General features: G+C 37.2%; 1 protein-coding gene across 1 annotated transcript in view; it reads right to left on the bottom strand.

The window, feature by feature from the left end:
* Window positions 1–654: 654 nt before the first annotated feature.
* The window catches only part of LOC133330830 (cGMP-specific 3',5'-cyclic phosphodiesterase), a 44,570-nt gene continuing 29,273 nt past the window's right edge, over window positions 655–15,951 (bottom strand). The window contains exons 3-10 of the mRNA XM_061539237.1: window positions 12,465–12,976; window positions 12,312–12,401; window positions 11,716–12,250; window positions 11,221–11,636; window positions 1,624–1,777; window positions 1,405–1,564; window positions 1,118–1,338; window positions 655–1,055 (exon numbers count right to left, since the gene is read on the bottom strand). Of these exons, the coding sequence (XP_061395221.1) occupies window positions 655–1,055; window positions 1,118–1,338; window positions 1,405–1,564; window positions 1,624–1,777; window positions 11,221–11,636; window positions 11,716–12,250; window positions 12,312–12,401; window positions 12,465–12,976 (2,489 nt within the window). The remainder of the gene's footprint in view (window positions 1,056–1,117; window positions 1,339–1,404; window positions 1,565–1,623; window positions 1,778–11,220; window positions 11,637–11,715; window positions 12,251–12,311; window positions 12,402–12,464; window positions 12,977–15,951) is intronic.

The raw sequence follows: 15,951 nt of genomic DNA, 5'->3' as shown, positions 1-15,951 counted from the left end.
TGACTACAGCAAAATTGGCCCAAATATAGACTCCGACTCTATAGTTTATGTTTTTGAAATCTGGGGACTTTGAACATAAACCAGTAAAATTTGTCGATTTCAAATAATTTTCCGAAACGTAGCATTGATATTTTGCAAGAACATTGGTGAGATTCGAAGCCAATTACTAATTTCGAAGCCAATTACTAAAATCAATTAGTATTTTTATCTAACCTTATCCGAAAGATTTTACTTGGAATTTCATCTGACACTTCCTCAAGAAGAGTTTCAAACCTACATCACATTATGTCTGTTACTTGAGTAAAGAAATGGTTTTAAATTTACTATTTCTGTCTTGATTTACATCACAATTGTTTTGACATTAGTTCTTGGTTGGGTATGTATATATAGGACACCTATGTACGTATGTATATATATTTCTTGGTAATATTTTCTATAGGTTCTTGTGTAGATTTCATTTAGGAAAAAATCCATTTTCTACAAAAATAGTGGCTCTGCAAAAAAAAGTTGTCCCCATTTTGTAGTTGTAGGGTTACAAAAAAATATGTCTCCCAAGCTCTAAATTTTCCAAAAATATTTAATCACAGCTTCCAATTAGAATCAGTGATCCCCACACTGAGAGATTTAGTTTGGATTCTAATTGGAAGGTTTACGTCACAAGAGGGCACAAAGTTTGGAACGTTTCTTGTTTTTGTCGGTGATGGAATTTGTTGTGCAGGATGATGATATCGATGAAGATGCCGACATTTGACCAGTTGAACCTGCAGGACCTGTGGGTTGTGATGGGCTGGTAGGACTTTTATCTTCTAAATCTTCACTGGCATGTGTCTCTAAGAGTTTCAGCGATGTTTTTGGTTTTGAACCGTCCATACTGTTGTATAAAGTTTTGGTTAATTTTGATTTTACTGCCTTGCCGAGGGCACCGGTTTTCTTGATACTCAAACGAGAAATGCCACGTTGATGTTCGGGTGTTGAGGTATCATCACTATGCTGCTGATGACAATTTAGTGTGGTTACAGTGAATTCAATGTCTTTGATTTCTTCGTCATTGCAGGCTGGAAATAATATTTCAATAATTAATTAATAATATTTCAAATTAATATTTGTTGTGTAATACCTGCAAATTCCTCTACTGGCTTATCGATGGTATCATGATCAATCCATGTCAAACCCATTTCTACTTTTTCAGCCAAATCCTGCCAATTGCGACGATTTTCCAATGTACCTTCATACAATGGCGTTATCCAGGGGAATGTATCACACAACACTTTGTAGAGGGGCAAACAGATGACATCAATGAACCCGACTTGCATTTTGGGTAACTCATCTTTGCGGTCCCTGAAGAAATGATATTTAAATATTTAAATAATTTTCGGAAGGAATGAAGAGTAGATATTTTCTCACCTATCCATCATGGCCACGGGTTGTGTATTCAATTGCAGTTTTTCCAAATCTCCTTGATCGAAAAATTCATCAGCCACTAGCTTGGCCACCCGATGCTGCACCTCCCATGGCTTGGCAATAGCACTGACATCACAAGCTGTCATCATCATACCGCATAATACTGTAAACAGATTTTGGTGAGAATAACTTGAAATTGAAGAGGGTTGTGTTGATACTTACAATCCTTTTTGTCTTCACTTTGCCAATCGAATTCCCCACTTTCCACCACCTCCAAGAAGGCATTACGTTTCTTAAAGTAAACGGCAAGATCTGTGGATAAAATTGCATTCTCCACGATTTTCATAACATGTCGGTAGTCTTCTGGTGATAGAGCCTGAAATAAATTTGTAAATATTTAGTTATTTTTAATATATAGGATTTATGGATTCAAAGGCGTTTCCACAATTAATATAAAAACATCGGAATTGATATGAATGGCAGGGTGGAGGAAAAGTATTACTTGAGGAAATTCCGAGGTTATGGTGGTTTATTTTACATGTTCCCAGTATGTTGCGATAAATTCATATCTACTGAAATCGAAAATTCAGAATTGCAGTTAATTGAACTGTAAAATGTGACTCAGATCTATTAGAGTTGCCACATTAGGTTTAAAAAATCCCACATTACAACCAGTTTGGTTCTGAAGTGGCTTCAAAATACCGAAAATAGGAGTGTAACAATAAATGAAGACTATACAATACTGACAATATTTTTATCACTTCGCTTTGTAGATTCAAAGCTCTATGTGAGTACTTTCAGAATATATCCACTAAAAATCTTCTGAATACCTGATTTTAAGAGAACTGGGTTATAATGGGCAAATTTGAAAACTACCACGATATTATAAAAAAACTGATATGAAAGAAAATTGAAAAAAAAAACGGTATTCAGAAATTCGTTGCTTTCATTTGAGCTAGGTCGAAGTAGCACATTCATTTTAATTTTTTTTACCATATGGCGATAATTTTCAAATTTGCCAAATATCACTCAGGTCTTTTAGAAAAATCCTTAAAAATGGGGTATTCAGAAGTTATTTTTGAAAATTATGGATGTATTCTGAAAGTACTCCTATGGGGCTTTCATTTGACCTGGTTTAGTTTTTGTGCAGTATGAACGTTTCTGCGTTTCATTTATAAGAGCGTTATTAGACCACTTCAAACATACGCGTCGGTAGTTTGGTGGACAAAAGAGAGAACATGCTGCCTAGGTATATGTGGGGCAATGCGTACAAAACCAACCAGGGCTTTGGAGACTATATTGTATACATCCAAATTAAATATGAAACCGTGGATTGAAACCGGACACAATAGTGCACCAGGCTACAATCCAAAGTTCAATCAGTAGTTTGGAGTCGGACCAAATAACTGAAATAGGAATAGTCACAGCATGACAGAGACTCATGGGATAGCGGAAAATATACTCGGTAGAAGTGCCAGCGACCGACCTACAACATTTGTAAATAACGCTAAACTTGTTAGTGCAACACGTCTAGAACTGAGGTCATGGACAACGGAAACCAAAAAAATTCTTTGGAATAGCGAGGGGACTGGTTAAAACACAAATTCTATGGGAATACCCAAATGAGAATAAGACAAAGACAAGCTAATAAAAAAATTTCTTGACGATTAGGGAAACCAAATTTAAAGATGATTTTTTACAACTTTATTCTTTCACTGGAGCACATAACAGGCCACTCATAGGCTTAAGTGTATGTCCTACTATTGGACATGTGGTGGTGTATAGCACACCACTTTTCAACCGAACCTAACCAGGGCGTGAACTTTAAATATGTGGCAAAAAAAATTATCGTTAGTTGTAAAGGCCCGGACTTTTTATGCACTCCATGTGCATAAAAATGTCCACCATAAGGCCGACATTCAAAATTAATAAAATCGATTGGGACTTTTATACATATATACTGACATTGAATATACCGAAAATGTCACATGATCTTTGTATTGGGGTCATGTAGAAAATGGCAAACGGACTGACAAATGTACACTCCATCCCCCATATACACTCCACCTTATGGTGGAGGTTACAAACAATCTAGTAAAATCGGGCTATGTTCGGCTTGGCCTAACTTTGCATACCGTCCACCATATATTCAGCATTTTTTACCAAGGACTTTTTCGCTAAAAGTCTCCTTTATATGGGAGTTATATACAAAACATGGATATTTTTTTTCTACATTTTTGGACCGGATATTCAGATGATAAATAGGGTTTTAATACCTTATACACATATATTCATATTCGAATAGGCCCAAAATGAATTGAACCGGATTATTACCGGTTTTATTATCTGAATATCCGGTTCCAAAATGTTTGATAATTGGTTCTTTCTTCCATGAATTTAGTTTTTGGATTATTTAGCCTAACTATATATAATTTTAGTAAATAACTCGGACGAATCCGAAGGTTCTTCATAATACAAAATTTTTACTGAATATATTGAAATACGTACTTATAGCGTTTCAGTAGTTTAGACTCGTATGGAAATAATTTTGGTAGAATCTTGCGAGGATGAAAAATCACATTTTGCGATCATTAGAGTCCGGTTCAATAAACTAGGGACGAAAAGGGCATACAAGGAAATGATGACGACATATCTCTTAACTTTGACCTAGCATCTCCAAAAGGAATTTTTCGCCACCCAAAATTTTGACGCACAGTGTTATATCATTTAAAATTTCGAAAGTGTAGGAAATGCTTTGGTTTTGAAAAAATATTATAAGGGAAAATAAGGTTATGCTAAAAAAAGAACATGGAACTCTGTTTTAAATTTTCTCTAAAGAAGTTTTTTAGTAACGAAAATGTGACCTTTATCTGTGTGCTATGTTAAAATCTGAACCCATATCGAGAATTTTCTTCAAAAACAGTAAGAAAAGTTAGAAAGTCTGACCGGGCCGACTCTATGATACCCTACACAACTGCCACCCAACTCTAACGCCTATATTCTGATCCTGGGATATATTTCGCGAGATTTGAACCTCCTTGACCGATTAGAGGTCAACAGCTCCTCTTTTCCGAATAATGTTTTGAGTGAACATTATAAGATTTACATTTTGTTATTTTACACAAAAAATACTGGTTCATTTCACCCGTCAAATATTGATCGATCATTACACAGTGACACATTTTTCAACTTTAAAATCTTGAACCAATCGAGACCCCCAAAATCTTGAAGCTTGTGATGGTGGAAGAAAATCCCTAGCTGGGTTTTGCATTATTAGCTAAGGTTTTCTTTTAAATTAATTTTTAAAATATTCGACTGGAGGTGGATTTTAACAATTTTCGAATAATACGTACTTATTATTGAGTCTATTTCTCGTGAACTATTCGAAATATTGCTTTTCTCTCTTAAGCAATATTCTTCCTCTTAATTAGATCTAAAATTTTTTTCTTGAGATAAAATCAATAAAACATCACCATCATACTGAAAATAGCACAACTGCAAAAAAATTAAAATTTCGACATACTTTTTGCTACTGACTCGACCAAACAATATATGACAAGAAGATAGCCAATAGCAAATCAAACAACTCTTCTTAAAACCCCGATTTCATTGGTTGATTCCTTCACATAGTTATAGCCTCACAAATTCATCAAAATGAACCAAAGAAATTCACTCCCAATTGTATGTTTATAGAAATAAAAATTGCTATGCTTTTTCAATAAATAAGTACAAAATTAAAGTAAAAATTAAAATGTTTGGCCCTTTAGTTTTTTTCGAAGACATGTCGCAGCGATATATGCACAGGGTAAACGCAGGAACTGGAGGTGCGACCTTAAAGTGGTCAATATTTTGGATGGCCAAAGTATTATTGCTTTCTGTGCCGTTGGGACACACGAGCAAAAGTCGATCACTACTCGCACACTTGGGAAAAACGTATGTCAGGAGTAAAAGATTCCACATTAGACATGACAGCAGAGCCACTAATAAAAACCAGTAAGGAAAGTAGTAAAGTCGGACGGGGCCGACTATATGATACCCTTCACCACTTTGGGTATATTCAACAGATGAACCCTAACAGACGTCGCATTTTTGAAGGACCAGTAAAATTAAATTGGATCCATAAACATAAACCTGTACTTTGTTTACAATTTAACATGGACAGACAGACGGACGGACATGCATAAATCGACTTAGAAAGTGATTCTATGCATATTCCAAAAAGGAACCATGTGTCTTTCTCGTTTTCTTTTGTCTGTTACAAACATATGCACAAAGACATAATACCCTGTACCACAGTGTGGTGAAGGGTATAAATATAAGTGACATATTGTTGCCACCGCTGCATATTACCCTGTGCATATATGGCAGCGACATGTCTTCGAAAAAAACCAAAGGGCCCAAACATTTTAATTTTTACTTTAATTTTGTACCTATTTATTCAAAAAGCATAGCAATTTTTATTTCTATAAACATACAATTGGGAGTGTTTTTTGGTTCATTTTGATGAATTTGTGAGGCTATAACTATGTGAAGGAGTCAACCAATGAAATCGGGGTTTTAAGAAGAGTTGTTTGATTTGCTATTGGCTATCTTCTTGTCATATATTGTTTGGTCGAGTCAATAGCAGTTTCTGAAATAAGTGTGAAAAAACATGGAAAAAGTATGTCAACATTTTAATTTTTTTTGCAGTTGTGCTATTTTCAGTATGATGGTGATGTTTTATTGATTTTATCTCAAGAACAAATTTTTAGTTCTAATTAAGAGGAAGAATATTGCTTAAGAGAGAAAAGCAATATTTCGAATAGTTCACGAAATATAGACTCAATAATAAGTACGTATTATTCGAAAATTGTTAAAATCCACCTCCAGTCGAATATTTTAAAAATTAATTTAAAAGAAAACCTTAGCTAATAATGCAAAACCCAGCTAGGGATTTTCTTCCACCATCACAAGCTTCAAGATTTTGGGGTCTCGATTGGTTCAAGATTTTAGTGCTGCACAGTGTTATCAAAACAGCCATTCTAATTGCTTGGTCAGACCCCCTTCTCCGTGTAAAATTTGTGATATTCGGCTTAGTGTTTTCTAGTCCCCTGTAAATATTTACGCATAACTTCCACATCCCACATCCGAGCACATAAATCAATATCTCTGGCTTATGTTTAGAGTATAAAAATCAAAGAGTTGCGTCGGCATCCTATGTGTGATAATTTGGTTATTGGAAATGAGTATAGATCAACAGATACGGTGAATAGATTGCGCAATCGAGAATTGAATAATGATTTATTGTGCTTTGGATAAGTCTGATGGCATTGATCGGCACAATGTTTACTCTATACAAGCATAATGCCACACAACCACGAACTCATTGCTCTTTAAAGGAAAACATTTCTACAATTTATTACCTCTCGAAGAGTTGATAACAATTTGCCACCGAGATCTTGTGATCTTAATCGTAATCAAGAAGGTCGAAAACACACAAAATATACACATATGGAAAATAACTACCGAAGGGGAACTATATACAAATATAAAATATAACCTATCAACACTTATACCACTGAATCGACTGTATGCCAATTTATGCGAACTAAATTATAACAATATTTTGCAATATCTTAATATTATTCAAACATGTTCACAATAAATATTTATTTAACTGTTTACGCATTTCTATTGTTAACGGATTTTTTTAAACAACAAAACATTATTTTAAGTTATATTCAATGCCATAAAGAAATTTAGCATAATTTATACAACTGAATAAACAATGTATTCAGAATTTATTATTCAATGAGAGTACGTGGAGCTTTCACATTATTCTACAAATGTGACACGTGCTGAACTTTGGACCTTAGCCTGATAGATTTAGGCAACCATTGGGATGGAACTATAAATATGTCCGTGAAGATAAATTTAAAATTTAACAGACACAAACCACCAAACTTTTTCGCTGGTTCACATAGGGTTAAGACAGAGAGAGTGAGAGAATGCGAAATTGCAGAACTAAATTGAGAGAGAGAGAGGGAGTGTGTGTGTGAGCGTAACTGAGAATGTGCCACAATTTGCAGAACAGAATTGTGCGCAGTATGTGAGCGTATTTGACAATGCGCCACCAATTTGCAGAACTAAATTTCGGCCGGCCTTATGCAAATTTCATATAAAATACCCCATTGTAAAATAATTAAGAAGGGTGCGGAGTTGAGGTGGGGGGCTCAAAAGAAAGATCTAAGAGTGTACTTTCAGAATATGAGGACCATATAGGTAAAAAGAGTGTCGGAGATGGAAATTTTTCCGATTTTCTGAAAATTTTTAGGACGACTTTAGGAAAATTTCCGATAAAATGGGCCACTGTAAAAAAATTAAGAAGGGTGCGGAGTTGAGGGGGGCTCAACGTCTAAGGTCTAAGAGTGTATGTAATTAAGCCTAGAATGATGTGTGCTAAGATTTAGATATAGCTCCCATGTATATTTTCGTTCGATTCAATGTAAATGCCAAATGAAAAATGACCAAATGAAAAATTTAGTATCGGTTGCAGAATGACATGTTTATGGATCCAATTTCATTTTACTGGTCCTTTAAAAATACGACGTCTGTTAGGATTCATCTGTTGAATATACCCAAAGTGGTGAAGGGTATCATATAGTCGGCACCGCCCGATCGGAAAAATGCCCATCTCACGGACATACTATAAGGTTGTTTTGCAAGAAATGTTTTTTTTTCAAACATATTTGGGCTTTATGTCTATCAAGGTGTATTTAATAAGGTGTATGCATCAGATACAACAACAAATATTTTACAAACACAACATTGTTGTTATAGAAATTAAATTGTCATGCTGACAATAAGTTTTTGACAAAAATAAACAAAAACAATTATTAATTTATTTTTGTGAAGAACTATTCTTTGAGGAATAAATAATGAATTTGTGTATTCTTGGGTTATTTGCGGTTTTAGGTCAATGAAAAATAAAGTTTAAGACCTGGTCGCGATTAATTTTAAGTTTCCCACAATTATCCAATGGCTCCTTGTGATGGTTATATTGTGGATTACAATCTATTTTTTCTATGGAGTGGCTTCAAATCTTGTCTTCTTTTAGAAAATTGAAGGACATAAATGCCCGACCAAAGACTAAATCATGGAAATTGTGTTGGCCGTATAAAATCTTTCCATAGGCGTATTTAACCTCCCCCGAGAATTGTGACAAGCACCAAGGGGGCGATTCCAATATAGGCTAACATAATCTCCTCAATTTTATGAATAGCTGGGATTTCTGGACAGATTTCCACACATACAATAAAATGAGCCTAAATTTCCTTTCTGTCCCCTCTATGAATGTAGCTTTCTTGAATTTTTATTATTAAAAAAACCTAAATTTAGCTTCATATAGAATTTTTCATAAATTTGAAATTTTATGATTGAGGTAGCAGAATAGACAAATAGGTCCAAACTCCGATCTTTATTCAGGACCGGTAAAAATATTACTATATAAATCGAATGAAATACAAGGACTTTGGTGCACAATTTACATAAAATCGGACGGATTTATATAGGAGCTATATCTAAATCTGAAACGATTTGCACGAAACTTAGCACGCATCACATCAGACTTATTTCAGTACGCTATGCCAAATTTCGTGTAAATCGAAAAAAATTGGCTTTGATGCACTATTTACATATACACATATATATACAAAACCAGTAAAGAAAGTAGTAAAGTCGAACAGGGCCGACTATATGATACTTTTCACCACTTTGGGTATATTCAACAGATGAATCCTAACAGACGTCGCATTTTTAAAGGCATGCAATTGGATACATAAACATTTCATTCTGCAACCGGTACTAAATTTTTATTTGGTCTAAATCTGAACCGATTTCAGGAAACTTAACACACATCATTCTAGACCTAATTCAATACGCTGTGCCGAATTTCGTGCAAATTGAAAGATATATAGGGACTTTGGTGGACCATTTACATTAAATCGGACGAAAATATATATTGGAGCTATATCTAAATCTGAACCGATTTCCACGAAACTTTGCACACATCATTCTAGACCTAATTCATTACGCTGACCCAATTTCGTGCAAATCTATAGGGACTTTGGTGGACCAGTTACATTAAATCGGACGAAAATATATATTGGAGCTATATCTAAATCTGAACCGATTTCCAGGAAACTTAACACTCATCATTCTATACCTAGTTCATTACACTGTGCCAAATTTCGTGCAAATCGAAAGATATATAGGGATTTTGGTGGACATTTACATTACATCGGACGCATATATATGGGAGCTATATTTAAATCTGAACCGATTTTCACGAAACTTCGAACACATCATCCTAGACCTAATTCATTACGCTGTGCCAAATTTCGTGCAAATCAAAAGATTTGCAGAGACTGTAGTGGACTATTTACCTAAAATCGGGCGAAGCTATATATGGGAGCTATATCTAAATATGAACCGATTTTTCCCAATTTCAATAGGGTTCGTCCTTGGGCCAAACAAATGAGCTGTGCCAAATTCCATCCAAATCAGATTATAAATGCCACATGTACTTTGTTCACAAATATACACGGACGGACAGGCGGACGGACAGACGCACGTGCGAAAATCGTCTCAAAAGTGATTCTATGCTTATTCTCAAAAGGAACCATGGGCCTATATCGATTCCTTTTGCCTGTTACAAACATATGCACAAAGACATAATACCCTGTACCACAGTGTGGTGAAGGGTATAATAAATAATAATATTTCTTATGGAAATCGTGAATACGGTATAATTTTATGTACTATAGTTCTGAATTCCACTTCTATTACTAGATCTAATATCAAGTTTATTACCATTTAGTACTCTTCATACACATAAGCACTATTTTTCGAAATCTCTTTCTTATTTCCATCACACAGATTAACAATAGATCAGAATTCCAAATCCAATTTGTACCAAATCTAGTACTTTTCGTACACATAAATACGAACTTCAAATTGCAGGTTTTCAGCTCTCTCCATTCAAACAAAATCCAAATTGTACTAAAGTTAATACCATATAGTACTTTTCGTACCAATAAGTACGAATTTCCTAAACTACCTCAATCCGTCACTCCAACAGTCATTTTAATTCCCAATTTGAGGACTCCAGCTCTATCTGTTGACCTAAATCCAACTTGCACCATATTTAGTACCAGTTAGTACTTTTCGTACACATAAGTACGATTTTTTAAAGGTACATCATTCCTGTACTCCAATAGCAGTCCTAATTCATATTTTCAGGATTCCATCTCTATACACTCAACTAAATGCAAATAGTACCAAATTTAGTACCATTTTGTACGTTTTATACATATAAGTACGAATTACTTACACCATTTCCATACATAAACACCGCTACCAACCTGAATTCCATATAAAATTTCCAGATTCTAGCTCTTTATGTTCAATATATATATATAATTAGAACTAAATTTAGTACATTTCTTACACATATAGGTCGAATTTCCAAAACCCCTTTTGTACATCTTTCTAACTTTTCATCATGCCAAATTTCAGAATTCTAGCTCTTCCCGTTCGCCTAATACAAAGTGTACCATATCTGGTACATTTTAGTACTTTTCGTACCCTTCTAGTTCGAATTTCCAAACACCCCGCCAAATTTCAAGCTTCTAGCTTTAGTCGTTTCGTCTGGGCGATGATCTGTCGACAAAAACATAACCCTCAAATTTGAAATTGTACAGTATAAGGTTTCTTTTAATAAATTCAGATTTAATAAAGCTATTATGTATATATGTAAAGTATTCGGCACATAAAACTCACCTGAAAAATATTATTACCCTCCGAATTCAAAATCATTACACACTGATCAAAATGATGATGTTCCATTGTACTCGTTGTATACAATATAGCCAAGGGTGATTCCGTCTTTGTCTGGAAAGCATTATTCGTTCCACGATGATCTAAATCGTGGCATAAACATGCCACTAACAGCCCGAAAATTTCCAAGTCCTTCATAAAACGTTCCATGCGACCCGTTTTCATCATTGCAAACATTGTCTGGGCCACATTGAGGGCATGACGCCAATTGTGATATTTGACAGGACGGTAATTTTTGCGTACACTCAACACCCAACGACACAGCACATCGTAGGGTATTTGAAACATTTGAACTAGATTACATTGCAGGAACATACGGACCACAGCACGACAAGTGTCATCATCACACAAATCAAAATCTATGGGAAAAGGGAACAAGGAGACATATTCACATTAGAAGCGTATCTCAATTATTTCTATGTATCTGAATTTCCTTACCAATAAACTTAAAGCTATACAAATTATAAGACTCAGCAGTTTCAATTGTGTCCTGAACCAAACGATCGGTTTGATCCTGTGGCGCTGTTGCATGATATGACAAACATTCCAAGGCTACCTTTTGTTTGGCCATTAGCTTACAGGCATTCTCATACATTTGTGTGTTGTGTATGCCCAGGCCACAGAAGATGGCAAATGCTTCAAAGATGGAAGCATCACAATCGGTAAAAGGCATGCCATTGGTCTTGTTGATTAGCTGGGCCACACCAATCACCCGTTTTTGAGCATTGACAATGGGCATGCACAATATGGCCTTGATGCAATCAATTTCATTTTCTGCCGTAATTTGATTATGCTCCTGCACCCACTCCCTAACATCGGCTATATTTACCGTTTGACCGGTGGTCGCCACAAATTGGGCAATTTGAGCCAGGGTGGAATTGCTTAAATCATTGCCAGTGGGGCGGGAAATATTTGCCGATTGATTAGCTGCACCCAATTCGAAGAGAACCGTAAAACGGTTGTTGGTTTTTTGCTGGAAACAGAATAAAAAAATTAAATTTATATACAATCTACATAAGATTCTTACAGCTTACCTTATCATCCAAACTATCACTGCTATATCTACTGCGACTTAGCCTTCTTTGCACTTCATTAGGTTTCTCTATGATTTTTTCTAAGTGGCTCTGTAAACAAAATTCAATTCAAAATAATTATAAAAATCAACCAACAGTTCGTCCCAACCTTACCGCCTCACAACAATCCAAATCGACTAGAAATACCGAACACCGTTCACATTTCAGCAGCACTCGTGCCTCAGTCATAATTTTCGTAACCAGACATTCTAAATTATTCTGCTCCTCGAATATACTTCGCGCCAAATTCAATAAGATTTGATTACGACGATATTCCTGGACGGACATTTCAAACAATTGAGCATTTTGTATACCAATACCACAAAAGGTTAAATATCGACGAAATATTTCCACATCGTGTTCATCGAATTCCAGAGATCCATCGGTTTTATTTATAATTTGTGCCACCCCGATAATATCACCCTCATAATTGCAAATGGGCATTGAGAGTATCGTATTTGTTTTATAGCCAGTCTTCAAATCTATTTCACAATTGAAACGAGCATCTTTATAGGCCTCCTTAATATTGATCATCTCTTTGGTCTGAGCCACCATACCGGCGATGCCCACACCAAAGGGTATGACTATTTCTTCTGAGCGTGCCTTCTTCACAGCATCTTTGAGAGCTGAAAAAGGGGGAAAGAAATAGGTGAACAATTTGTATTTAAGATAGAGCTTTAAATTTTAGGTGATGTAGGGGATGATAGATACCAAGCAACGGCTCTGATTGGCTTGCAAAGCCCAGGCTTATCTTGGTCCCTCTTTCATCTCAATTGTGGACACTGACCTCCCCGCGGTGTAACCTGGGGTAGCTACTTTTATCATCCGTTGAAATAGTGGGCTGATATGTGCCGCGAGGTCGGGTTATTTGTCCACACTCGAAAAAAAACCAATTCTATGAAAAAGCAACGAAAAAGAAATCCAAACCTCTCTATTATTAACGACCCCCGCAAACGTATAGAGGACTTCGATCTGGGAATATGCACTCATTTTTCGCTTTGGCGGATGTAAAGGGACAGGCGTAAGTAAATCAGATGATTACATCCTGTATTATAGCTGCCATGAAACGAGACATGAATTTGGTTGCGTATTTATGGTCAGGAGGAGATTTACTCCAGTAAATGAGCGAATTGCTATAATCCGTATAAAAGCGAAATTTTTTTTATATCTATCCGAGCGAAGTTCTTCTATATCTATCCGAGGGAAGGCAAAGACGAACAGACCAACGACATTTTTTACGAGCGCCTAGATACAACCCTGGTCACGATATTTAAATTCTGCTAAAAGATTTTAATGTAAAAATCGGAGGGCAAAATATTTTTTGTCCCACCGTCGGAAAATTCAGCCTTCATGAAGAAACATCAGACAACGGCATGAGGTTGATAGACTTCGCTGCAGCAAAAAATGTGGTAATTAGCAGCACAGGTTTAAGCAGCTCGATATACACAAGACCACCTGAATTTCTCCCGATCAAGCGACGTCAAATCAAATTGATCATGTTGTGATATACAGAAGGTATTTATCCAGTGTTTTAGAAGAAGAACCAATAAGAGATAACGGTTCTGGGGTATAAGAGATGATTGGAACCTCAGTACCCTGTGTCTCATGCACGAAAAGGGAGACAAGCCGATATGTGCAAACTATAGAGGAATAAGTCTCCTTCCCATCGCATATAAAGTTCTATCCAGCGTGCTGGGTGAACGACTGACTCAATGACATTATTGGACCATACCAATACGGCTTCCTGCCTGGCAAATACACCATTGACCCACGAAAAATACATCGACACATTCCATTTATTCGTCGACTACAAAGCCGCATTCGACAACCCAGTCCACTCAGTTAAAGTCGGAAAAGACTCAGACAGCTTGTCGTGTGATCTTTTAACATCCTGCTGGAAAAGGTCATACGAGATGCAAATGTGAATAGAAATGACACTCTGTACAACAAGAAGCATAAAAAAGCATGCCTATGACGATGACATCGATATAATTGGTTGAACATTGCGAGCGGTAACAGTCGCCTTTGAATGAATTGAGAAGAAGTCTGCCGAAGTGGTAATGACAGTAAATGGCGAGAAGACCGCGCTGGTGGTATCAACGCGCAAGACGTCTAGTGGACTCGGACCAACTGTGGAACATGAAAACTACACCTTCGAAATGGTGAACGATTTTATATACCTCGGTACTGCCATTAACAAAACTACTAACATCAGCTTCGAAATCCGGACAATAATAGTGTTGGAAAACATGTGCTACTATGTTCTGAGTTAGCAATTCAAGAACAAGGCCAACTCTCGGCAGACCATACTCACACTCTACAAGACGCAGATACTACCCGTGTTGTTATATGGATCTGAAGCATGGATACATGCGAAGTATCTTGAAGAGTTTTATGTGAGTACCCGCCAAAAGGCCTACCTCACGTGGCTGAGCCACAGGCGGAAAAGCGCCCACCAGCACCGAAGTACTGTATCAATTGGAGAGCATGCAGAAGGCACACTCTTCCCCTTGGTGAGGGGCGAAACCACAACCCCCGCGAAGCTCCCCAGGGGGGCACACCAACTGTCAGTTTGACACACGTCCGGGCTGGTATTCCAAAACAACAATAAGCAACGGCGATAACCGCAAGTGGCAAGGAAAACCTTGCCACAAGCAGTGACAAAAACACAAACCACATACAATTAACATGCTGTCCTCACGGACTGCACAAAGGGCCCAACGGACCGCGGCATCGGACATCACAACACAAACAATGAACTAAACTGCCCTCACGGACAGCCTACACTACATCCACAGGACGAGTGAAACACATGAAGTGGAAACCGCGAACCACCCACGATGCACAGACAACCGCAGGTAGCCCGTACACCACCTACAACTGCCAACAACCGCCGATAACCGCACCGAGACCAGCACCGCCACCCGGTGCACCTACCCACCACCACCCGGTGCAACCGACCAAACCCAGCTGCAAGGGGGTTATGTACGAGGACCACCTCCACTAAGTACATTCCTTCTCCTAAATGCTTCACGAGCAAAACTACTTAAACAACTAAAGGTCCGATCGTCTTCAAGTGCCCTACTGAAATCCCACCCCGCCTCTCCATTTGATATACCCATACTTGCTAAATCTCTAATGTCATCATAGTAACAGCATTCCGTCAGTATATGCTTCCAGTCCTCGGTCACCCCGCACCAACATAAATCCGTCTGGGCAAGGTCTCTTTTATGCAGAAAAGCATTAAGAGAGCCATGCCCCGTCAGTAAGAAACCAGTACTTAAGCCGAAGCGAAAGTCTGGCCGGTCCAATACGAACGTTGCGTCACGAATAAATTCGTACGTCACTGTTCGTCCACCTAGTCCTCCACCTATCAACAACACAGTCCCGAAGGATAGTGCTGTACCGCCTACTCTCCCCATCCACCAAATCAGAAGGCCTGAGCCAATCATCCTCATCCAACCGCAAACCACGCTTAAGCTTATACATGATAGCCCTACATCTCACTTCAAGATCAAGCGGCGCCAAGCAGCACTTGCAACGCCTCTGTTGAAACAGTGCAACACACTGGCAAGCACGCTAACATGACGACCCGCTGACA

This window comes from Musca vetustissima, unplaced genomic scaffold, assembly GCF_032173495.1.
Source record: "Musca vetustissima isolate MV318-11 ecotype Yass unplaced genomic scaffold, APGP_CSIRO_Mvet_v1 utg16389, whole genome shotgun sequence".
In the NCBI taxonomy this organism is placed as follows: Eukaryota; Metazoa; Arthropoda; class Insecta; order Diptera; family Muscidae; genus Musca; species Musca vetustissima.
This window is presented reverse-complemented; position numbering and strand designations above follow the sequence as displayed.